General features: G+C 45.7%; 2 protein-coding genes across 4 annotated transcripts in view; both read left to right on the top strand.

Moving 5' to 3' along the window:
• The first annotated feature begins 3,034 nt into the window (after positions 1 to 3,034).
• LOC112641921 (lysine-specific demethylase 4D-like) lies at positions 3,035 to 7,957 on the top strand. Its single transcript, XM_025419174.3, has 4 exons — positions 3,035 to 3,061; positions 5,903 to 5,988; positions 6,174 to 7,094; positions 7,818 to 7,957. The coding sequence occupies exons 1-3, from the start codon at positions 3,035 to 3,037 to the stop codon at positions 6,973 to 6,975; spliced, it is 915 nt and encodes a 304-aa protein (XP_025274959.2). The 3' UTR covers positions 6,976 to 7,094; positions 7,818 to 7,957.
• The window catches only part of ENDOD1 (endonuclease domain containing 1), a 43,312-nt gene continuing 25,216 nt past the window's right edge, over positions 7,856 to 25,951 (top strand). The window contains exon 1 of one of the 3 annotated variants that reach the window (XM_049098815.1): positions 7,856 to 7,995. In XM_049098815.1, the coding sequence (XP_048954772.1) occupies positions 7,990 to 7,995 (6 nt within the window). In that variant the 5' untranslated portion in view covers positions 7,856 to 7,989. Of the gene's footprint in view, positions 7,996 to 23,994; positions 24,326 to 25,951 lie in introns of those variants that run through there. The other 2 variants (XM_025419239.3, XM_049098814.1) reach the window with 2 other exon arrangements.

Here is a 25,951-nt window from a genome sequence, read left to right as displayed (position 1 = left end):
AGTGGTGCCCCTGGAGAGAAAGCTCTGCACCCCTTCCTTATACCTTGCCCTCTGCATCTTTCCCACGCAGCTGTTCCTGAGTCATATTGTTTTATAAAAAAACTGGTGACCTAGTAAGTGAAAGGTTGCTGAGTTCTGTGAGCCTTTCTAGCAAAGTAATCAAATCAAAAGGAGTGGAGGGAACCTCATTTATAGCTAGTTGGTCAGAAGCACAGGAATGTTCGAAGGGGCGGAGGAGGGGAGACAGTGGCAGGATGGGGGGAGGAGATGCAGCAGTCTTGACCCTTTAACTTGTGGGACCTGATGATATCATCAGGTAGAGAGTTTCAGAACTGAGTTGGTTTTCAGACAGCTTGCTGATGGGAAACGGGAACACACACCGGAACTGGGTTTTCGGAAACACTTTTACCTTACTTGGTGCAAGACAGAAAAAAAATGGGCAAACTTAAGAGTGTCAAAAACTTAAACAGCATTAAAATAGGCGGAACTTATGTATCTGGTGATAGAGAACACTCACTTTCATCAAGTACCAGTGGATCAATCACAAAAATTGACAATATATTAGGGTGTAAAAAAAAAAAAAGCCATCAATAAAGCATCAAAAAACAAAGAAAAAAACCCTTAGTCATTATCATGCAATAATACTAGAAATTGGGGGTACCTGGGTGGCTCAGTTAACCGGTTGTCTGACTCTTGGTTTCCTCCCAGGTGATGATCTCTGGGTCCTGGGATTGGGCAGCTTCCAGTTCTGCTCTGGGTATGGGGAGTCTGCTTGACTGTTCTTTCCCATTCCCTCTGCACCCCTTTCGTGTGCTCTCTCTCTCTCTGAAATAGAAAACAAAACCAAAAAAACTAGAAATTAATTTTTTAAATCAGAAAATATAGAGGTCATTTTCCTGAAAAGCTAAAAATTCTCAGTTGAATGACTTGATCTGAGCCACATTTCCAGGAAACAAGGAAACTGAGTAAATAATTTTTAAAAATATTTTATTTATGGATTTGAGAGAGAGAGAGAGAGAGAGAGAGACAAAGACAGAGATAGTGACAGAGAGCATAAGCTGGAAGGAGAGGGAGAAGCAGGCTCCCCACTGAGCAGGCTCCCTACTGTCGTGGGGCTCCATCTCAGGACCCTGGGATCAGGACCTGAACTAAAAAGGGAGACACTTAACCCACTAAGACACCCAGGTGCCCCCAGAATAAATAATTTTTAGTTACATGACCTTTGGAGCCAGACTGCCTGATTTTGAAACCTAGCTTAACTCTTACCACTTTGTGTGACCTTTGTGTGACCTTGACAAATTACTAAATGGTGATGACTCAGTTTCCCCAACTGTAAAATGGGGAGAGCAACGGCACCTACCTCCTATGCTTGGTATATTGGTTCTATGAATTAATACTTGTAAAGCGCTAAGATTATGCCTGGAACCCAAGAATATTGGACTGTTTTCCGATTTAAAAATGAATGAAATATACATAGGAATATATGAGACTCAGTTAAAATAGTATTAAGGAAAATTTATATAATTAGGTATTTTTATCAATAAAATTGAAAGAATAAAATTAACTGGATTAAGCTTCTATCTCATAACATTAGGGAAAAAACAAAGTAGTAGGAAGGAATTTATAACATTAATTGATGAGTTAGAAAAAATATAACTAATAAATCAACAAAAAGATCAGAGAGTATAGATAATTTTCTAGGAAAAATTAACTGAAACTGACTTAAAAAAAGAAAGAACATCTAAAACATAAATTTGTCTGTAGGAAATACAGAAACATAAAAAAATCTGCTTCTTCAAAAATCACTAGTACCAGATAATTTTTCACAGCATAATGGTAAGACCTTTATAAAGTAGATATTCAAAAAGAAGAAAAAATTCAAAGTTTTAAAGCAAGCACAACATTGATAGAAAAACTTCATAAGTTGTATAATGAGAGCAAGTAATAGACAAATGTTATTTCTGAGCATACTAGCAAAAGTTTTAAATTAAAATTAGCTAAGAAAGGGAACTACATTATAAACATAACATAATGACTAATTAGGATTTATTGCAGGAAGGCAATGATGATTTAAAACATGAAAACGTGATAATATAACTTACCTTATTAATAGTTCCAAGAAAAAAAGCTATATGACCTTTTATGTGGATGCTGTTACTCATTTGACAAAACTCAACACTTCGTCTTGTTTCAAACACCCTCCCACACAAGAATCAATGAATAAACACTTCCTTGAAATGAAAGGAATCAACCATGTGATTAGAGGGTTGGAGCTTCCAATCCCAACTCCTTGACCTCCAGGCAGGCATGAGAGGCCGGAGGTTGGATAAATAGCCAATGGCTAATGAATGGCCATCTAGTTAACTATTTTAACTCCAAAGCCAGCATTTCACTGAACATAGAAAAATTTGAGACATTTATACCAGCAATTAAAATAGAATTGGACGTATCAGCCAATACAAAATATTAGAACTTTAAGTGTTGGAAGGGAAGTGATGAAATTAGTCTTTTTTTTTTTTTTTTTTTTTAAAGTAGGTATGAGTAAGTATCTGGAAAACCCAAGGAGGAAGCTAATTATATATTTTTTTTCTCTCTCTCTCTTACTCTACCATAGCATGGCTCTGTGCTGCCCAGATTTGACTTCTGGGGAAAAAAAATCTATCAAAACTTCATTTTTCATCTAAAATGAGTAGAAAAAAGGAGAGAACTGAGAGAACCAGACATTTGGTGATTCTCATTTATGTAAAAAAAAAATTGGGTATATTTCATGCAAACTGAAAGGGTAGTCAATTAAGGATTCTTAAGTCAAGATTTCAGAAAAGGTGAGGATGATCATAGGATGACTAAGTTGGGGTGAGGATAAAGATCATTTAAGAAAGGAGTGGAGGTGAATGAACTGAGAGGTCAGCTTGCTGAATGATATTAAGAAAACTTTTGCAACCTTCTATGTCTTTTTTAAAATTATTATTCTGTGTCTTTCTTGTTTATGTCAGTGGTCACCCATACCCAGTCACTACAGTTGACCCTGAACAACATGAGTTTGAACTTCGAGAGTCTATGTGTATGTGGATTTGTTCCAATAAATATAGTAGAATACTGGAAATGTATTTTCTCTTTCTTTTGATTCTTTCTTTCTTTCTTTCTTTCTTTCTTTCTTTCTTTCTTTCTTTCTTTTTCTTTCTTTCTTTCTCTCTCTCTCTCTCTCTCTCTCTTTCTTTCTTTCTTTTTTTTCTTATTAGAGAGAGAGTGCTAGCAGGGGACAGGTAGGGGCAGGGACAGAGAGAGAACCTTAGGCAGGCTCCTCACCCACCCCAGCCTGACGCAGGGCTCCATCTCTTGACCCTGCAATCATGACCTGAGCCCAAATCCAATTTGTCAATTAGTGTTAATTCTGCATTTGTCTTATCTTTCCCATGGAAAGAAACATCTTTTGATTCATTTTTCTCTTCTCCGTTGGACCTCTCTTGATACCTAAGCATTGTCGCCACTCAATTCATACTAATTTGAGTCCATGATTTACTGAAGTCAGCTAGCTAGGGTTTTTCATCTCTCCTGATTAAAAATTTCCCTGAATCCTTACCTTTTTTGTGGCTTTTAATTTTAACTCTCTCTTGAATTACAGTGAGGAGCCTTGGGATTGGATTAAGATACAAATGATTGAATTAAAATATTGTGGCAGTGTCCCTGGCTGGCTCAGTCAGTAGAAGTAGAGTTTACGACTCTTTATCCTGATCAGAGTCCTGAGTTTAAGCACTTCTGTGGGCATAGAGCTTATTTAAAAAATAAAAATAAAATAAAATGTTATTGGCTTATCACTCCATTCCTTTTCATTTTTGAAGATGACTCCAGTGAGAAAGCACTTTATGGGGCTGGGAGTGTCTTATTTGAAATCAGGATTTCAGATCAGTGGAAGATAGGCTATGTATTATTATGTTCTTTTTTTCTTATTAAATGTGTGAAATTGATAGAAAGGGAGAACTTCCTTTGTTAAAAGTTTAAAGCTTTTGTTTTCCAGTTGTAGGAACATATTTTAATTTTTGCTTTGGAAATCATGATAGATGGAGTTTCCATTTCTCCTGGATTAAAAATGCATACACACACACACACATGTGTGTGTGTGTGTATGCACATTTAGTTATAGATATATGTACACACATTTAGTTGTTGTCTCATGGGTGGTAACTAGTTTTGCTATGTTGTCATGTTAAAACTTTTTTTTTTTTTTTGAAGTTTTAAAGACAGAAGCATCTGGATAGCTCAGTGAGTTAAGCATCCGACTCTTGGTTTCAGCCCAGATCCTGATCTCAGAGTTATGAGATTGAGCCCAGAGTCAGGCTTTGTGCTGGGTATGGAGCCTGCTTAAGATTCTCTCTCCCTCTGCTCCCCGCTCCCCCCGCCCTGGCTCTCTCTCTCTCAAATAAAATAAATAAAATCTTAAAAAAAATTTGGGGGTGCCGGGGGGGGGGTGCCTGCTTAATCTCCATTTAGCAGATGCCTTTGACTCAGATCACATGATCCCACAGCCCTGTGATCCAGCCCCATGTTAGGCTCCCTGCTCAGTGGGGAGTCTCCCTCTGCCACTTTCCCAGCTTATGTTCTCTTTCTCTCTCAAACAAACTAATTAATTTTAAAAAAGTTTTAAAGACAGATTTTATCAGGCAGTCTTTATTTTACGGGAACTTGAAGGAGTAGACCAGAGTTTGACATGAATGATTTTGGACGATATTGAGGGATTGGATAAGAATAGTTTGAGTGAATTTAGTTTTTGATGGAACACATAGAGCTATCAATTCATGCTGCTTCATTTTGAGGTTGCGTTCAAAGGGGAAAGCATATTTCCAGATCTTGGAAAATGCTTGTGTCAAATCAGGATTGCATATTATTGGACAATTTCCTGTTTAATCCTTCACCCTTGTTCTTTAAAAAGAACAAACAAACATGTAAAAGAGATTAAGGCAAGAACTATTTACATTTGAAATGGTGTCTAAAAATTTTAAATCTTACTTTTTATTTTGGTGATTAAGAACGTTTTTAAAATTTTTATCAAGTCTTCACACTCTTAAGACATGTGAGTTTTTGTACCTTTCTATCTTCAGGTTTGAAAGAAATATTTTTACCCCAAATAGTTTTTTTTTTAGTAAAATGATAAGAAACTGAGATTTACTAGCACTGAACAAGAATTTTGGGAATCTGATTGGTCTGCTGACAACAGAAGTATATTGGAGCTGATTAAATACAATTATTCCCTCAATTATATCTATCTTCAATAATATGTTTTGATTGAAATGCCAGTCAAAAAATTATCCTGTTTCCAGGATGCCTTGGTGGCTCAGTCAGTTAAGTGGCTGTCTTGGCTCAGGTCATGATCCCAGGGTCCTGTTGGGCTCTGTGCTCAGTGGGGAGACTGCTTCTGCCTCTTCTCTGCCTGCTGCTCTCCTTACTTGTGCTCTCCCTCCCTCTCTGTCACATAAACAAAATCTTTAAAAAAAAAATCCATTTCCTCTGTGCAAGAAACTTCTGAAAATAAGATTTAGTTCCTGAATGAATGAGAGATGTTCTTATAATTTCAGTTGCTTAAAAAGTTCAAGTTGGAATTGGTGGTGGTTCGTGACATATATGAGAGGTTTTATCATTGTAGTAATTAATACTTAGGTTTATATAATTGTGGTTTCCTGCAACCTTACTGCGTGGAGAACAGGCCTTGGGATTTGGAACTGTGATGCTTATTCATTTGAAACCATGGCATCTCAGGAACACGGCATCTAGAATCTAAGTCTTACAATAATGACATTTCATCCAGTAGTGCGAAACAGTTAAATATTTCAGAATTACGTTGCTGACTTGGAGTCGAATCACAGGCGCAGTAGTGGCCTGGCTAATAAACGGGGACCGGCTCGTCCAGGGCCGCTGCAATAGCCGCTCCTGTGCAGCAGGGGGCGAGGGGGAGCGCAGTCCGTCACCAAGTAACACCAAGGAGAAGGGCGGGCTGTGGGAAAACTCACCAGCTTGGGGGGGGGGGGGGGGGGGCTATTGCATCACATCCAGACACAGGTGCGTTGAGAGGATCTGCAGCGAAAATATTTGAAGAAACGCTTATACGTCCGGCCAAATCACTCCGTTAAAAGTCAATGGCTCCTTATATGATCCAACTCTGAAACCTGGGAACCCCTCAGGACCGCTGGAGCAGGAGTGCGGCGCGTCATCGAGGGCGTCAACACCCCCTACCTGTACTTCGGCATGTGGAAGACCGCCTTCGCCTGGCACACGGAGGACATGGACCTGTACAGCATCAACTACCTGCACTTCGGGCAGCCCAAGACTTGGTACGCCGTGCCCCCCGAGCACGGCCAGCGCCTGGAACGCCTGGCCAGGGAGCTCTTCCCGGGCAGCGCCCGCACCTGCGAGGCCTTCCTGAGGCACAAGGTGGCTCTCATCTCGCCCACGGTCCTCAGGGACAGCGGGATCCCCTTCAGTCGGGTCACCCAGGAGGCTGGCGAGTTCATGGTGACGTTTCCCTACGGCTACCACTCTGGCTTCAACCACGGCTTCAACTGCGCAGAGGCCATCAACTTCGCCACCGCGCGCTGGATCGACTACGGCAAAGTGGCCTCTCAGTGCAGCTGCGGGGAGGCCAGGGTCACCTTCTCCATGGACGCCTTCGTGCGCATCCTGCAGCCTGAGCGCTATGAGCTGTGGAAGCGCGGGCAGGACCGGGCTGCTGTGGACCACACGGAGCCCACGGCCGCGGACAGCCGGGAGCTGAGCGCCTGGCGGGGCTTCTGCCCGGAGTCCCCAGCCAGCGGGCAGACGGGGTCCGCGTCAGCGTCTTCGGAACAGGAGGCTCTGCTCTCGGGGAGTCTGCTTCCAGGAGCCGACCGCCCACGCCGGGGCGAGATGCGCCTCTCGGTGGGCGCAAGGGGCCCAGCTCCGGCCCTGGGCTCGGCTCCCCCGCAGTGCTGGCGACCGGAGCCCTGACACCTGTCGTTGCGCTAAAGCTCCCACAGCCCCGAGTCCTTGAACGGCGCCTGGACCTCGTTTCCTCCCATCCCTCCCAGACTTTCCTGGTTGCCTCCTAGTGTCACGACGTGACGCAGGTAACAATCATTTGGGTTCTAGGCCAAAGCTGAATTTGCAAAGCACTACTATGTTTTGGACAGAGTTCTCCAAAAACGCCACTGAACTCTGCTGAATTCTGGATCCCTGGCCATTAGCAGCCTAAGTTCCCGATTTCCTTTGCACCTCTGAGCTTGTGGTTAGAAAGACTAGGTTTGGCATCAACCAGGTTGGAATCCTAGCTCTGTCACTCACGGCAACGTATGGGCCCTTGAGCAATTCACCCTCTCAGAGCTGCCGTGTCCTGCCTGTAATATGGGATCCTATGCCCACCTCACAGATTGCTGTGAGGATCTTCTTAGCTAATGCTTTAAGCCATCTTTTAACAGTGCCTGCCCAGTACTATCATAGGCCCAACTAACGGTAATTAACATTTTATCTTGACTGCTCCCGTAGGGACCACCTGGGAATATGGGCTCTGCATAATCTTTGGAAAAGTCTAGGTCAGAATGAGAAAGATTTTAGATGAGCTCTTAGAATAAAAATAGAAGAGAAAGTCCAAAGGACACCTATCATCACTATCTGGGAAGGGGGCTGAAAGTCATACTCATGATATTAAGACAAGAGCTTTGTCAGGCACCGGAAGTGTGTCAGTGTGTGTGTTGCCTCCTTCCGCTCTCCTGCAACTGTAAGGAGTGAAGCCTTTGTTTTTCTGGAGCAGCGAGGAAATGGGGAGGTAGACAATTTTCTCTGTCTCCACCCAGGCTTGGAGACAGAAGAAGGAGATGGTGTGTCCATGAAGAGGCAGGAAGATGGCGCTCGGTCCCTGGGAATGCACAGTGGGCAAGAAAGGAGACTTGGCGAAGCCTGCCTGGGCCTAGAGGGGTCGGATCTGGAAACTAACTACAGCAGAGACTCTGTGCCTTTCCTCATCAAATGCTGGTGAGGCTATTCTGAGAGGGACTTGTTTCTCTGAACAGACAACCAGAACTGTGGGGAGGCTCTGGTGTCTGGCAATGCCCAGCGTAGGGGCTGTGTGGGTTCTGCCTGCCTCCTGTTTGGGCTTTCGGTGTGAGACGGGCCTTGGGATGGTGGGTGACACAGCATCTTTGGGGTTGTGAGACTTGCCGTTGGCCAAGGAAGACAGTCAGTCCTGTGGGTGGAGAAAACTCTGTGGTAATTGGAGTTACGGGGGACATCTTGCAGCACATAAGATGCGACTTTAAAAGATTTAAGCCATTGCAGTGAAGACACCAGGAAGGGAGTTCGAGCACTGTAGTTAGGGCCTAGTCCTGGAGAGCATAAAGCTTTCTGCTTCAGCTTCTACCACTACCTGCCTCCCCACCTCTCTGCATTTCTGCACCTTCTGGCTACTTCAGCCCTCCCGTTAGGCCTGCTTCAGGCTGCTGGCTGTGACAGTTGAGCCAGGTGGCCTGGCCCTGGGCCACCCCCATGGTGTCGCTGGGCTGCGAGGCAGTCTCCTTTGGTCTAACTCCAGAGCTGCAAAGGCTTGCCGACCTCGCCATCACACAGACAGTGACTCCCCAGGGTGACTCCCGGGAAGGTTGGGTCTCTGCTTGTCCAGTACAGATGGCCTCTGTCCTCGGTACGGGAAATTCCAGGAAGGCTGTCACTCTGGATAGTTATCATGACTCTCTATTGATTCCTCTTCCCTACTTTCTCCCCTGTAGCTTCTGACTTTTCTTTTCTTTTGTAAGGTTTTATTTATTTATTCATGGGAGACACAGAGACAAAGAGGCAGAGGTAGAGGCAGAGGGAGAAACAGGCCCCCTACGGGGAGCCTGATATGGAACTCAATCCTTGGACCCCGGGATCATGACATGAGCTGAAGGCAGATGCTTAACCACTGAGCCACTCAGGTGCCCCCTGACTTTTCTTTTAATGGTAAAGGAAATAAATGATCTTGCTGTTGAGGTGGCTTCATACTTTCTCTCTGTCTACAAACTCAGTTCATCCGTATACCTGCTCTGGATGCATATGTGCAAAGTTGACTCTGAAGCATAATATATTTAGTAAAGCAAACCTTTCCCTAGTCACTGTTTTTCCCTTGCTAGCAGTGACTTAATGGGGAGAACCGGACCTAGAGTCAGGGAATGTCATTTGGATCTCTGCGGTGCCACCTCCTAGTCTGTGACCTGCAGCAAGAGCTCACTGATTTCCTGTGAGCCAAAATTATAGTGCAAGAGTTCTGTACAATGCTGTGGGATGTCCTTGTGAGGGACACTTAGGAGGCACTCAGTTCATTTGGATGTGCATCAAGCACCCTCACTGCCTCTAGGGCAAGCACAAGGTCAGGGACACACTCTCAGATTCTCTCTTTCCAAGCTGCTTGGTTCTACTGTGGTCCTCACAGGCTTACCGGTGACTTTTTTTTCCTTTTTTCTTTTTTTTAATGGACTTTATTATTAATTTTTTTGGAGTAGTTCACAGCAAAATGAAACAGAAAGTACAGAGACCCCCACATACCTCTTCCCAGCCCCCTCCACCAGCACCACACCAATGGGGTACAGTTGGTAGAATTGATGAATCTAGAGGCACCTGGGTGGCTCAGTTGATGAAGCATCTGCCCTAGGCCCAGGTCATGATCCTAGGTCATGAGTCCCTGGTCAGCAGAGAGCCTGCTTCTCCCTCTCCCTCTGCCCTTCCTCCCATTCATGCCCTCTCTCTCAAATAAGTAAATAAAATCTTAAAAAAAAAAAAGATTGATGAATCTGCACTGACATATCAAACCATAGTTCCATTAGGGTTCACTCTTGGAGATGTTCATTCTGAGGGCTTGACAAACGTCTGATGTCACGTAGAGTTTTACTGCCTAAAAATCCTCTGTGCTCTGCCTTTTCTGCGCTTCCTCCTCCCAAACCCCTGGCAACCATGGATCTTTGTATTACCCTCATAGTTTTGCCTTTTCCAGAATGCCACATAGTTGACATCATACAATATGTAGCCTTTTTAGATTGACTTCTTTCACTTAGTCATATACATTTAGGCTTCCTCTGTGTCTGGTGGCTTCCTAGCTCATTTCTTTTTATTGCCAAATGATATCCATTGTATGAATATACTATTGTTTGTGTATCTACTCTCCTACTGAAGGTCATCTTCTAAGTCTTGGCAATTATGAATAAAACTACTGTAAAGATTTGTGTGCCAGTTTTTGTGTAGATGGACGTTTTCAGTTCACCGGGGTGAATATCAAGGAGTGCAGTTGCTGTATCACATGGTAAGAGTATATTTAGCTTTTAAAGAAAATGCCCAACTGTCCTCCACCTGTTATTTTTACTGGTAGAAAACGTACTATTTTTTTTTTCTCATGATCTACCACATACTTTACAAAAGGTCACATATGCTTGTTTGCAATTTCCACCCCTTCTCATGTTTGGCCTTGTAATGTTACCACGGCAAGGTCAAGATTTCATAAAGACTCAAGAACCAGAAGACCCAACCTTTATTCATGCTCCTACCCTGACTTGTTGAGCAATCTTTCAATAAGTTGGCTCTTTCCTCTGGCTCTCCACTTCGCTATTTAGGCAAAGGGAGTGCTTAACACATCACACCTGCACTGGAGGTTGCACACAAGTTCAGACCAGTGCAAACATGACTTGTGCTAAAGAAGTATTAGCTGTTACTGTTATTACTCAAAAGCCAAAACTTGTGAGACCAACATAAGAAACCGTACTTGACCACCACTTGTAGAGATTGGTGTTTGGGTCATGGGACTCCTGCAAGATTTATTAAAATGTTTCAGTTATGGATTTGTCTATCTGGACACTCTGCATTATTCAGGATTAACCATGGCACCATTTCAGTTTCCGTGTGTGAAAGGAGGCCTTTCTAGATGTTCAGAAATATCTTCAGCATGGTATTTATTTCACTGGATGGTGGCTATATATGGATTTGAAGTTGTTTCCCCCCCTCGATCCCAGTGCTTGTATTACCTTTCATCCCTTGAAGTAGGAAACCACCAACAGTTGCTAGGAACTGGCCACAGAGATAAGCCAAAAGGAAACTGATCTGAGTTGAACAGAATCGTGGTGAGGAACTCCCCCTCATCCAGCTGCCTGGCTGTCCTGCCCTGCACGCCAGCCTCTCACCCTGAAATTCCTCAACCTGTCCTTGTCTCTCACGGCTTCTCACTGTGGTGTGAGAGTGACACCCTTCTTACTACCTCAACAAGTGTTGGATATTAGAGAGATAAGCAATTTCAGGGAGGACGGGCAGGAGCAGAACTGATGGGGTGGAAGGGTATGTTGTTGCAGGGGCCACCCTACAAAAACCTAATGCTTGTATTGACAGGTTTCTACATTTTCTTTCATCGACTCTGGTATGCTGGCATCCAGTATCTCTGTGCTCTAACTGTTCGGGGTCTCTCTCCACTGCCACCCCTTCCCCCCCGCACCCCCGTGCCAGACAAGCTCTACATCCAGGCCCGTAGACCTCAGAGAGCATGTTGTCTCTGACCCATCTCTCAGAGCCTCTTCTCAAAAGATTCACATCCTGTGTGAATGGCCCTTTCCGGGCCCATTCATTTGTTCCATCATTCATTCAGGATGGTTACTGGGCACTTACTGTGTACCAGACACAGTTCTTGGAATCAGGGACACAACAGTAAAAAGGCAAACTTTCAACCCCCCTGGAGCTTAGATTCTCATTATGTAGAGTGACATGTAGAAACATATCACGTAGTCCTAAGGACTATGAGGAAAAGGAATGCAGAAAGAGGGGTTAGGGGGTGACAGGGCTGCTATCTTTGATAGGACGGCCTTTTTAGGGATGTGGGAAGAGATCTTGAGAAGGTCTCTTGGGGATATGGTCTTCCAGTGTGCCCTGAGGACCTGGGAGTCAGGACATCATTATAGGCAGAGGGACGACCTGTGTAAATGCCCTGAGGCGGGAGCATCCTTAATGTGCTTACAAATTAGCAAAGGAGGTGAAGAGCAGAAGTGTGGACTGGGAGCCTAGCCAGGGGTCTATACTGGGGGATAGGCACAGAATATCCTTACGCAGTTAATGCATTCCACTCTAGAAGACTACCGAGTGACTGTGATGGTTGGTATTTCAGGTAAGCAGAGGTTAGAAGAATTTGGGGACCAGAGAAACTTTGAAATCACTCATAACTCACAGCCAACCCTGGAAATGGCTCTGTCTGTCCTACCAAATGCAAATCCTGAGAGCAGGAGTTTCATATGCTTTGATTTCCTGCTGTATCAGGTAACGTGGAATGTGTCAGACTCTCAGTCGGAACTTTAGACTTGCGCTGTAATTGGGTGGCACTCCAGCAGGAACGGCAGGTCCCTAGCATTCACTAAGTTAACAGCCGAATGGTGTGCAGTCCATATTCTGGAGTTTTGCTGAGGCCCATATTTGAATAATGCAAGGGGCTCTGAAGCTAGTGTGAAGGAAGGAGACACCTCGCTCTTGGGGCGCCTGCAGCAGGAGTTTTCTAGCAAAACGGCTACCAGGTGGATGGGATGGTCAGGCATGAGAGTTGAACAGCGGTTGATTTAGAGTGAGGCTATGCACAGGAAAATCCCAGATCAAGATAAGTTTAATATTCAAGAAAGTGCCAGCATTAGGAATTGGTGAAGATGCCAGGATCCATTCCCTGTGAATGTCAAAGGTCTACTGAGTAAGTTTCTCCTTCCTGAGAAACTCCTTAGGAACAAGTTGTCCTAACCTTACTTCTCTTGTGGTGATATCATTTTGGCTGTACTTACCCATGACCCCCTAGGACCCTAAGAACTTTATTTTACCTCTGGTTTATCTTGCGGATTACAGCAGATTAATACAGTTGGTTATTACCTCTCTTGGTTTTCTCTGTATGGTGACAACTCAATGAGTATTGTTGGTTGAATGGACACACCACCAATAGAATTGAAAAAAGGATTAACATCATAAGAAACAGCTAAAATGAATGAACAGTCTCTATGATGGCATTATCGCTTTCGCATTAATTATGTTTTAAAATGAGACATCCAGTTCTAAGCTAGAGGATTGAAATAACTTGCAGAGTCAGAGATAAACTCTGTCTCATATTCCAAAGACAATTCATTCGTTCATTCACTCAACAAACATTGTTAAGCACCATCCCTGCCTGGCACTGCACTAGGTGCTCAGAATACAACATAATATGGAGTTTATGATCTGGTTGGAGACACAGACAAGCAGTAGGCAGTTTCTCCATACCACAGCTTCTTCTCAGCAACCATAACGATATCCAGGCTCTCCCCAAGCCACTGGTTTTATTTATTTATATTTTTAAAAGATTTTATCTATTTATTTGAGTGAGAGAGAGAAAGACAGCGCACAAGCAAGGGGAGTGGCAGGTAGAGGGAGAGGGAGAAGCAGGCTCCTCTCTGAATAGGGAGCCCAATGCTATGCTGGGCTCAATCATTTAAATTCCATTTCCTGTGTTCCATTCTGTCCCTCACTATTTCCCCCACCGTCACCCAGCTATGGACTGAATGTGCCCCTCAAAATACACATACTGAAACCCTAATCCCCAGTATGATGGTATTTGCAGATGGGACCTTGGTAAGTGATTAGGTCATGAGGGTGGAACCCTCATGAATGGATTAATGCCCATCTAAGAAGAGACCCAAGAGAGATGATTTTGCTCTCCACCATCTGAAGATACAGCAAGAAGCTGGCAGTCTGTAAATCAGAAAGTGGGTCCTCATCGAGAATACGGCCATGTTGGCACCCTGATCTCAGACTTCCAGCCTCTAGAACTGTGAGAAATAAATGTCAAGACACCCAGTTTATAGTATTTTGTTACAACAGCCTGAATGGACAAAGGCACTCCTAATCTGCTTCTGTAGTTCACACTGGTTACCTAGAGAAAGGTAAGAGAAGGAGCTAAAGAGACAGGGAACACAGCTACAATATTGAATGTGTGCTGTGTGCCAGGAACACTGACTTGCAGCGTATATACATCATTCATTTTTCCTTCCAAGAGGTCAGTCTGTGGAGTCAAGCTGATGGAGATGTGAAGCCCAGCTCTGCCATGGGCAGGTGACTCACAACTCTGAGGCCCTGGCTCCCTGGAGAGATGGTGTAGCAGAGTGGTACCCAGCACACACCCAGCACTGTGCTTATGAATGGTGACCTTGGTGAGCTGCTTCATCTCTGTTTCAGCTTCCTCTTCCTGAGGATGGAAATGATAATAGCCTTACAAGAGGGGTCGTGAAGATCAAATAAGTCAATATAAGTAAAACTGTAGTAACCAACTCAAAGTTAAGAACAAGCTATTCAATCACAACTTCTTGTTGAATTTTTTTTTTTTTCAAAAAAACTGTAACAACAACACAGCGTTTGGCAAAAAGCACACGATAGGTGTGCCTGGGTGGCTCAGTCGGTTGAGTGTTCGACTCTTGGTTTTGGCTCAGGTCATGATCTCATGAGTTTGTGGGATCAAGCCCCGGGAAGGCAAAGGGCTCCGCACTCAGTGGGGAGTCTGCTTGAGGATTCTCTCCCTCTGCCCCCTCCCCTACTTGCTTGCACACTCTCTCTCTGTCTCAAAGAAATACATAAATTTTTTTAAAGGCATACAGCAACGCCTAGCTATTACTGATGTTCCTATTATTTTATATTACTTCAATGACATTATTGTTACCTTTATTTTTTTGTGATTACTATTATTTCAGACTTCGAAGTGACAGGCCTTTGGTCTCAGACCCTTGCTAAAATACTTGAAAACAATGACAAAGGAAAAGGGCTATCGCTTCCTGTCACTCACAGTATGGTCTAGATCCACAGTGTGGACATGGCCTTTGAGCCTGGTAGACTCCAGCCCAGACCTATGACTCAGGATCTGAATTTTTAACTGGATTCCGGATGAGTCACAGGCAAGCTTATGGTTGAAAGCGTTGCTCCAGCATCCTGGTTCTCAACACATTGGAGTATATCTGAAACATACTGATGTCTGGATGCCCTCTCCCTACCCCCATCTCCACCCCCTAAGTTCATTTTAATGGCCAGAGTACAAAATTTTGAAAGTTCCCTGGGCAACACCCATGTGTATCCAAGATGAGGACCACCCATCTAGCATTTGGTCCCCAGGGAAGTAGGCTGCAAGGGGTGTTGGAAGTTCAGTTTCGTCAGCAGGTGCCAGTGAGAGTTCCGGTTTGTTTTCTTTCTCTTCAGGCCCAGGGGAAGAATGAAGGGACACAGAGAGGACAGATTCTTCTCTCCCTGCCCCCGCCATTCCCGTCTTCATTCCAGGGCACAGGACACGTGACAAGGCTCTGTGCAGGCTTCTTGGCCAACGTTTCTGTTTCTCTTTGTTGCAAGTCACGGTGTCCAGACTGTGTTGGCTCCCACTGTCCCCTTCATTCAAGTCACGGGGCCTGGCTTTTCAGCTGTGGGAGCTTGTATTTCTTTGAGGTGGGGTCCTTCTCTTTCCATCCATTCCTGCCCACTGCTCATGGCACCCAGAGGCTGTCTGGTTGGAGAAAACCCAGTCAGAGATCTCCTGACCTTTCCCGTGAGACCCTTGACCCCTGGTGGAAAATTCACACTCTCCCTGGGCATGTGACTCATCTAAGTGAGTATTACTGTCCAGGTGTTGGTTTTTGCCCCACAGTAAGACCTCCCTGGCATCAGCCTACTATCATTTTTGGGGAGTGAGGATCATGGGGCTGTCATTTGCTGAATTTTCCAGAGTAGCTGGCAACTTGTAATTTTAGGAAAAAGTTTTAGGGGTAAAAAGTCTTCAAGTCTTTAAATTTTGGCAACTGATTTAAAAACTTATAAGCCCTGAAGGCCAAATTAAACATTTTTGGAGGCCAGAGTTGGCCCATGTGGTCTCTGAAACATGCCCCCTCTTCTAAACAGCCATTTTGGGCTGCAGAGATTCCACAATCGTGGCGACTCCCCTAAGTGATGTCACCCTACCTTTGGAGCTGGTAAAAAAGAGTTCTTGAAGTCATGTGACCGAATTTGTAATTCAGATGACTTGTTAGTTCAGTAGACCCTCTGCACACCTTCCATTTGCCTAGACCTAAGTATGGCTGTCTCTGACTCCCACCATCTAAGACATTTGTCTGTCCTAGGATCTCAGGGCACCTCTCTGCCTGACTTGGGGCCAGACGGTGCAGGGGTTGCGCAGAGTATGTGCATTTCCCTGGGACAGCAGGACAGAAGGGAAGAGGAGAAAATTTATCCCCTTGACTCCTCTCTCTTCCTTCATCTCTCTCCCCTGGATCACACACCACCCAGCAGTTGACAGAGCTCCTTGTTTTATGCTGCCACATCTCTGCTATGACTGAATGTTTCTCCCTCAATATTCTCTTTATACAAGATGATGTGACTTGTGTTTGTTGCTAATATTAGAATTGCAACAGATGCCCTCATTGTTGGGCTCTGGGTACATGTGGAGCAAATTAATAAAGCCAAGGCACAGGCCTCAAATGCCCAGGGACTTTATTAGCAGAACCTGTTGTAAGAGCAGGGGGCTCACATAGCGTTGGGCAAGGTGAAGGGGACAGGCCTATGGGAGACCCAGGACCCCAGTCCACAGTCTAAATGCATTTGGAAGTGTAGGTAGAGCTCTTGGGGGAAGTGGGCAGGAGCACAAAACATCAAGAAGAGTCATCTTCACATGGAGACAAGCAGTAATACTGTCCAGCAAAACTGTTGCCACCTACTCACCACTGATGGCCAAAATTAGGACCTAGGGAAGCTAGCTAACCAACGAAGGGAGACAGTTCGATGAATATGGCCAATGTTATGCTTCTTACTGCTCCTTTCCACTTTTCTCAATAAAGCCTTTTTTAGACAGATCCAAGGAGGGTGGTTACATACCATGAACCTCTTGGGTTTTAGCATGAATGTGGAATAGTTTAATTGCCTTAGTGTATGTAAATTAGTCGTGCATGGTAATCAGTGGTGTCTTAGGATGACATTTACTCACTGAATCTGTCGGCACCTTGACCTTGGACTTCCTAGCCTCTGAAACTGTGAGAAATAAATGTTTATTGTTTACAAGTCACCTAGTATGTGATATTTTGTTACAGCGGCCAGAACAGACTACTGCAAATGCTAGATAATACTAACATTAATAACATTAATATTAATTTAGTGATAATATTAGCTTGTCTTGTTAGGCAAGACAACCAAGACAAGCAGTTTATCTGTATCTAGAGAGTGTGGATTTGAGTCTTCTTGCTTCATCAGAGCCTCTGGGTCATGTTTGTATTATAAAGAATGGCCAAGTGCCTTGGTGACTTATGAACAACTAGCAGAAAGGAAATCTTCCCAAGAGTTTTTCTAAAATTTATACTTACTAATTTAGTGGTTTCTAAATTTAGTATTATTTGCTTTGTTTATCTATTTATTTATTTTTTGAGAGTGTGTCTGGGCACGGGAGCCTTTGAGCAGTGGGGGTGGGGAGGGGCAGAAGGAGAGAATCTTAAGCAGACTCCATGCTGACCACGGAGCCCTTGGGGCCTCAACCTCACCACCCTGAAATCATGACGTGAATGGAAATCAAGAGTCAGACACAATAAATTGAGCCATTCCCGTGCCCCCAATATTATTTGTTTTAAAAATGTGTTTTCTTGGGATGCTTGGATGGCTTAGTTGGTTAAACGTCGGACTCTTGATTTAGGCTCAGGTCATGTTTTCAAGGTTGTGAGTTTGAGCCCCTAATGGGCTCCCCGCTCAGCATGGAGTCTGCTTAAGATCTTTTTCTCTCTCCCTCTGTCCCTCCCCACCCCTTCATGCGCTCTCTCTCTAAAAACAAAGTGTTTTCTCTTTTTTCTCTTGTAAGGTATTTTCTCTATTTAAAATCTAAAATCAAAAATAGAATAACATAATTTTACTCATCCTATCATGCAGAGACAATTCCTGAATTATCAGTCTTTCATTTTTTGCATATGTTCACACAGTGTGATCATGCCATGTATTCAGTTGTTTATTCTTTTTCTAATGTTTCTTTCTATTATAAACATTTTAATAGAACTTGTTACTTTTTTTTCCTGGAAAGTTTTTTTTTATTCCAGTGTAGTTAATATATAGTATTATATTGGTTTCAGGTGTACAATATAGTGATTTAAAACTTCCATACATCCCCTGGTGCTCATCACAAGTGTATCCTTAATCCCCATCACCTATTTCACCCATCCCTCCTCCCCTCTAGGAACCACTAGTTTGTTCTCTGTAGTTTAGAGTGTGTTTTTGGTTTGTCTTTTTTTTCCTTTGTTTTGTTTTTTAAATTCCATATATGAGTGAAATCATACGGTATTTGCCTTTTTCTAACTGACTTATTTCGCTTGGCATTCTACTCTCTAGATATATCCATTTTGTTGCAAATGGCAAGATTCTTTTTTGTGGCTGAATAATATTCCATTGTATATATCTCCAGATCTTCTTTATCCACTCATCTATTGATGGATACTTGGGCTGCTTCCATTATTTGGCTGTTGTAAATAATGCTGCAATAAACATAGGAGGGCATATATTCCTTCACATTAGTGTTTTTGTATTTTTGTGGGGGGATAAATACCTAGTAGTCTGATTACTGGGTCATATGGTAGTTCTATTTTTAATTACTGTCTTCCACAGTGGCTGCATCAGTTTGCATTCCCATCAACAGTCCATCAGGGTTCCTTTTTCTGCACATCTTTGTCAACACTTGTTGTTTTTTGTATTTTGCATTTTGCATTTTAGCCATTCTGACAGGTGTGAGGTAATATCTCATTGTGGTTTGATTTGTAATGATGAGTGATGTTGGGCATCTTTTTATGTCTGTTGACCATCTCTGGAGAAATGTCTATTCATGTCTTCTGCCCATCATTTAGTTGGATTAGTTGGTTTCTTTGGTGGTGAGTTGTATAAGTTCTTTATATATTTTCGATATAACCCTCTATCGGATATGTCATTTGCAAATATTTTCTCCCATTCAATAGGTTGGCTTTTAGCTTTGTTGGTACTTTACTTTGATGTGCATAAACCTTTTATTTTGATGTAGTCCCAATAATTTAGCTTTGCTTTTGTTTCTCAGGGGACATATCTAGAAAGATGCTGTTACAACCAATGTCAGAGAAATTATTGCCTGTGCTGTCTTCTATGATTTTTATAGTTTTAGGTCTTACATTTAGGCCCTTAATCCATTTTGAGTTTATTTTTGTGTATAGTGTAAGAAACTGGTCCAGTTTCATTCTTTTCCATGTGGCTATCCAGTGTTCCCAATACCATTTGTTGAAGAGATTGTCTTTTCTTCATTTTATATTCTTGCCTCCTTTGTTGAAGATTAATTGACTGTATAATTGTGGCTTTATCTGAGCTCTCTACTCTGTCCCATTGATCTATGTCTATTTTTGTGTCAGTACCATACTGCTTTGATTAACACAGCTTTGTTATGTAATTTAACACCTGCAATTGTGTTAGCTCCAGCTTTGTTTTCCTTTTTCAAGATTGCTTTTGTTTTTGTCGTTCCATATGTATTTTAAGATTGTTTGTTCTAATTCTGTGAAAAATGCTGTTGGTATTTTGATAAGGATTGCATTAAATCTGTAGGTAGCTTTGGGTAGTATGGACATTTGAACAATATTGCTTCTCCCAGTCCATGAGCATGGAATATCTTTCCATTTGTTTGTGTCATCTTGAATTTCTTTCATCAATGTTTTATAGTTTTCAGAGTACAGGTCTTCAACTTCTGTCCTTAAATTTATTTCTGGATATTTTATTATTTTTAGTGCAGTTGGAACACAGAATTGTTTTCTTAGTTTCTCTTTCTATTGCTTCATTTTTAGTATATAGAAATACAACGGATCTCTGTACATTGATTTTGTATTCTGAGACTTTACTGCACTCATTTATCAGTTCTAGTAGTTTTTTTTGGATGAGTCTTTAGGGTTTTCTATATATAGTAACATGTCATCTACAAATAGTGTGAGTTTTACTTCTTCCTGAACAATTTGGATGCCTTTTATTTCCTTTTCCTGTCTGACAGCTGTTGGAAAGGTTATTTTTTTTAACTTTCTTAATACAAAGGACATATACATTTGTTCTAGATAAATAGAAATATACAAATTAGTCACAATGAAGAAAATTAAAAATATGAAAGTTTAATATAGAATGTTCTGCATTCTCATATTGAGAGTTGAATACATTTTAAAATGCATGACTTACACTCAATGAAGCATGGTGTATTTAATGCATGTTACACTTAACACTAGGAGGTACATGCTACCATTGTCCTCATTTATAGATGAGAAACTTGAGGCACAGAGAAGTTCAACAATTTGCCCAAGATCACAAAGCCAGTGAGAGGATCCAGCATTTGAACTCAGACAGTCTCACTCCAGAGTTCAAGCTCATAACCACTACACTTTTCTCCCTATAGGTACGGAAAGCCAAAAAAAAAGCTTCAGAAAAATCTATTTTTATTTTTATCTATTAATTCTTTTTATTGAGGTATATCAGATAAAATTTTAAAAAGATTTTTATTTATTTATTTTAGCGCGGGCGTTGGAAGCACACATGCACAGGGGAGGGGGAGAGAAAGCAAGAGTGGGGGAAGGGGCAGAGGGAGAAGCAGACTCCCCACTGAGGAGGGAGCCTGATTCAGGCTCCATCCTATGACCCTGGGATCATGACCTGAGCCAAAGGCAGACGCCTAACCAACTGAGCCAGCCAGGCACACTTGAGGTGTATCAGATAAATTAAGTATTTCTCCACTTATGGTGTTCAAAGTTATTCCTGCCTGAAGTAATCCTTTAACATCTGGACAAATATCCAGAAAGCAGTTGAACAACCCAGAAATGCCCAGCAGTTCCCTGGGCTGGGTGAATTTTTTTGGAGGGGGTGAATTTTTTTAATTCAGGCCCATGGGGAGCCAGTATGTATGTGCACACATGGATGTTGCTTCCATGAGAAGAGAAGTTGTCTAATTATTACTTTTAGACATCATCTAAAGTTTAGCTTTGCTAGAAAGAAGACAGTTCTGCCCCAAGTTTAGGTGAGCATCAACTTTCTGCTCGTTTGGGTGTCAACAGCCCTTGGACTCCGAAGCTTTCTGCCACTCACTGGAGTGGTGAGCCAGGCCTGCTTTCTTGGTTTAGTCATTAATAGGCAAAGAAATCAGGCATTCTAATCCAAACAGGAGCTACTTCTCAGCCTCCTCATCTCTCCTAGAGATCTAAATGAGGTTAACTTCCTCATTATTTGTTGATTTTGTACAAGTGCTAGATGATCCAGAGAGGAGAGCCAAAGAAATTGGCTAAAAATTAATTATGATTCTAGTTTGTGAGCCATTGTTTCAACAGGTCTCCTCATTAAGTGTGATTTTCCAGTGTACCCATTGTCTTTCTAGAGCTTCTTCTCCCCTGGTTAGCCTTCTGGGCCCTCATAGCATGTAGCACTTCCTCTACTGTCTTGTAATTGCTTATGTGTCTTCCCTGCCTATTTCTGTCCTGTGGTGCATCGATGCATGCCAACCTTGCATTGGAAAGCAGTCGATGTTATAGAAAGTTCCCAGCATTGCCTTCTCTGCTCTGAGGCACAGCAGGTGCCCAGGATCTGTTACCTTCTGCTTTGTGTCCTGATGACCTGTGTAATCAGATGGTAGCTCGAGTGCCACACCAGGAGAGCAGGCATCCCATCTGACTTTGCTCCCCATGAATCCTCAACATCTAGCACAAAGGCTGCTCACGGTGTTTTTTTTTTTTTTTTAAGATTTTATTTATTGGGATCCCTGGGTGGCGCAGCGGTTTGGCGCCTGCCTTTGGCCCAGGGTGTGATCCTGGAGACCCGGAATCGAATCCCACATCGGGCTCCCGGTGCATGGAGCCTGCTTCTCCCTCTGCCTGTGTCTCTGCCTCTCTCTCTCTCTCTCTGTGTGACTATCATAAATAAATAAAAAAATAAAAAAAAAGATTTTATTTATTTATTCATGAGAGATACAGGGAGAGAGGCAGAGACACAGGCAGAGGGAGATGCAGGCTCCCTGTGGGGACCCGGATGTGGGACTCGATCCCAGGACCCTGGGACAGGGCAGGCAGACGCTTAACCACTGAGCCACCCAGGCATCCCCATAATAGATGTTTTAAAAATATTTGAAAATGAATGAAGGAGCTAGAGCAATGAGAATTCACATAAAGTTGGGTGGAAGCAGGGTTTTTGCTTTCATTCATTCATTTCCTGACTCATTACCCTGTAACAGGCACTATGTGTATTTCTAAGGGGGAGGGTAAAAGTTTGGTACAAGCTGATATACTGGGCTGGGCAGGCACAGTTGAATGGGGCCCTTAACCTCATGTAGGGCAGTGGCAGGGGCAGGGGAGGGCAAGCTTGTCAGGAAGGTGGGTGGTTTGTGGAACTAATGTTTAACCAGATCATTAGTTGGGGGGTGTAAATGAAAGGGGTGAAAGGACAGGAATGTGGGAGTGGTGGGAAGTCCAGCCCAGCAGAAGCAGTTTATGAGGCCCGAGAATGAGCGTTGCCATTTGAGGAACGGCAAAGAATCCAATACTGCTTAGTACTGCTGAGCGTTTAGGGGGTCGGTGGGAGGCTGGAGCTGAGGGGTGGGGTGGGGGTGTGCAGATCTCAGTGGTCACAGGGTCAGGTAGGGGGAGACGGGTGGCATCCTTGGGCAAGTGGAGAGCAGCTGAACAGCTGTAAGAGTTGAGTGACATCAGATTTATTTTAGGAAGTCACTGAAGCTGGAGAATGAATTGGAGGGGATGAAGGGATATGAATTGGGTGAGTTTAGGCTGGCTTGGTTTAAGGTGGTGATGGGGGTGGCCAGGGAGGAACTGTCAGCAGAGCACAGAGGTGGGAACGGGGGCGTGGAGAAGTACCTAGTTTGCGTCCTGTTTTCAAACAAATTGGAAAAAGCCCCAGCCAACTGGATTGTAAATACAATGTCATTTTATTCCACCTCCGCCAGAGGAAAGAGGAAAAGTGATGCTCTTTGCCGAAGACTGTGCACTGATGTTCCACCGAGGGATGAGTGCAGAGGTCCAACAGGGTCCGGTTTGAAGATCCCTCCCCTGTGAGACGAGACGAGAGTCGGTAGCAAAGAGGGAGCCGAGGCGATCGCCTGGGAGAGAGCAGGGAACGCAGCTGCAGCGCGCACCAGCCCCACGGAGGCCGCGGCCTGGAGGCCCGGAGCGGGCGGCCCTGAGAGCTCGCCGGGGCCAGCCACGGGCACCCTGTGGCCCAGGACCTAGGCGCGAGGGCTGGGCCATTTACAGGAGTGAGCTCGATCTTAGCACGAAATGTTCTCTTTGGAAGGGGTCCAGTTTCTCAATGCTCCATATTCCGTTTTTAATTATTCTTTTAATAACCCGCTTCTGTGATTAAGGGCAGGCTCTCCGGGGAGGCCGCGGGCTCCGCGCGGGGGTGAAGGGCCCAACCCGGGCCGGTGACGGGGCGCTGCCCCCGGTGAGGAACCGAACCCCGACCCAACGCGCACACGGGCCGGGGACGCCCCTTCCGGGCGCCGGTGGTGGTTCTCGGCCTGGCAGCGGGGCCGCCCGGGAGGGACTCCGACGGCGCGACCGCTCCGGTGGAGCCTCGCGGCCCCGCCCCGCCTTTCCCTCGTCTGCGCTCGGGCTCGGTGCGCGCTCGCCCCACGGCCACGGCCCGGGCCTCCCGCCGCCCTCGGCACCCTGCGGCCCCGGACCGCCCCCGCCGCCTCGGAGGTGCCCCCGGGCTCGCGCGCAGGGAGGGGGCGGGGCGGGGCGGGGCGGGGCGGGGCCCGGGGACGCCGCCGCCGCCATCTTCGGCGCGGGCGGGAGGGAGGCGGGGAGGCGGGGCCTCGACCTCGGGCCCGCCCCGCCCCGCCCCGCCCCGCCCCGCCCCGCTCAGCACTTGCCCCGCCGCGCCGCGCCCGGGTTCCCGGGTTCCCGCTTCCCGCTGCGGCCCGGACCGCAGAGCCCCGCGCCCCCGGCCCCCGGCCCCCCGCGCCCCCGGCGCCCCGCGCCCCCGGCCCCGCCCCGAGGCGGCCATGCGGGCTGCGCGCTGGCTGGCGCTGGGCGGCCTCCTCGCCCTGGCGGGGCCGCTGGACGGCCGGCTCGTGGGCCCGGAGGAAGCCGGCTTCGGCGAGTGCGACCGCTTCTTCTACGCCGGGACCCCGCCCGCGGGGCTGGAGGCCGCGGCCCACCTGAAGGTCTGTCAGCGCTTCGGGGGCGCCGAGCGCTTCGCCACCCTGTACAGCGGCCGGGCCCGCGCCCCCGTGTTCTCGGCGTTCCGCGCCCCCGCGCGCCCCCCGGCCGCCCGCGCCGAGCCCCGCTGGCTGGTGGAGCCGCAGGTGAGCCCGGGCTGCGAGCCGCCCCGCCCCGCCCCCGCCGAGGCCGCAGCGGCCCTGCCCCCGCGCGGAGACCCTCCCCTTGGTTCCGGGGCAGACGTCTCGGCGGCTCCTCCGCGGGGCCAGGCCGGGCGCTCACCGGCCCCAGCGCGGCGCTGCCGCAGCTCCCGGGCCTGGGGGGGCGGGCGGGCAGTTCATGCCCATTTTGCGGACGAGGAGGTGAAGGCCCCGGGGAGGGACGAGGCCTGTGGAGGCCTCCCCAGCCGGTGAGATGGGCCCGGCGTTTAGGCCAGGTCGCTGCCCTTTCCGCTGTGGAAAACCTTCTCTTCTGTGGGCCGCCTGGGCCTGAAAACCCGTGATGCGCAGGACATCGAATAAATTCCATATGAGGTCGTGTTGAGTTAGGACAATAGAGGTACTTTTTTTTTTCTTTTTTCTTTTTAGAGGAACATATTTTTAGAAATGCTATGGGATAGTAACAAATGGTAGGGAAACCATCTCCAACTACTGGGAAGGGCGAACTAGTTTTACGTGACTCCTCACGTCTGTATTACCAGACCACTTGGAGACGTGTCATGAGTGCTCCGTACTGGCGGGTGAGGGTGACCGAACACTGCGGAAGGTCCCCAGAGGCCCTGCTCAACCTGCCTCAACACATCCCGCCCCACCTCTGCTTCTCTGGCCTCCTTCCCACAGACCCAGCCAGGCTCCCCTTTGGCGGGCCCTTCCCCTCTCACCAGCCTCCCACTGGGTCCTGCACCTGCCCCAGCCTCAGTGGCCACCCTAGCAGGGGGCAGAGCTACTCACTCAGCCCACCCACTCCTGATGGCCACGGCTGGCCAGTACCACATGGGTGAACAGACTGTGGCTTTCAGGTGCTTCATTCAGAGCCCTGGGTTATGGTTTCTGTAATGTCATTCAGATATTTCTAGCTTGGAGAGCTTAGCTGGGTCTCACCCCATCTTGTACCTTAATCTTCTTACCTTCCTGTCTGCCTCCAATCCATAGCCTTCACCTTGGTGTGAACAAGCCTTTGTAAATTGTACAAACATCAGACATACATTAATCTAAAATTAGTGTGCCCCCAGCACCCCTCAAGCTCTCTGCATATCCCCCAATTTATTATGCATCACAATTGTGGACCTGTCAGGAAACGGACGATCTAGTCCTTTCTCCTTGAGGATCTCATGGACAGCTCAAGGAGACAGAACATGCATGTGAAGAAGACACAGGAATGCATGCTAAACATATTTCAGTTGAACTCAGAGCCCATCTAGAAATCACCTGCTGGGTGCCAGACACCGAGGGTGCCAGGAGACAAGAGAGTAGCTCTCGGGTTCTATGGCTTCCTGGTGTGCAGGTGAAGCGTGCTGGGCAGAGGGGTGGCAAAACAGCTGATTAGAGCCATGCCATGTGTGTGTGTGTGTGTGTGTGTGTGTGTGTGTGTATGTGTGCTTGAGAATGAGTTCCTTTATTGACTAGCTGTAACCCTGGGCAGGTTATCTTGGAGCTAATCACAGGGCAGCCTTGAGGATGAGATGAGTTACTATATAAAGTTCTCTGAAGATGCCTGGCACATAAGTACTAGCTGCTATCAGGACACAAGCAAAACCTATACTTTAATAAAGG

Source organism: Canis lupus, chromosome 21 (genome assembly GCF_003254725.2).
Source record: "Canis lupus dingo isolate Sandy chromosome 21, ASM325472v2, whole genome shotgun sequence".
NCBI classification, from domain to species: Eukaryota; Metazoa; Chordata; class Mammalia; order Carnivora; family Canidae; genus Canis; species Canis lupus.
Note: the sequence above shows the minus strand (reverse complement) of the source record. Positions and strands in the feature narration are given on the sequence as shown.

Bases quoted from the DNA above. Each gene is read 5' to 3' on its own strand.
- LOC112641921 (XM_025419174.3), top strand. From the start codon at position 3,035: ATGAGTTTGAACTTCGAGAGTCTATGT. The intron at 3,062-5,902 runs GTATGTGGATTT...CGGCTCGTCCAG, and splicing joins TGAACTTCGAGAGTCTATGT to GGCCGCTGCAATAGCCGCTC. The intron at 5,989-6,173 runs GTGGGAAAACTC...GGAACCCCTCAG, and splicing joins ACCAAGGAGAAGGGCGGGCT to GACCGCTGGAGCAGGAGTGC.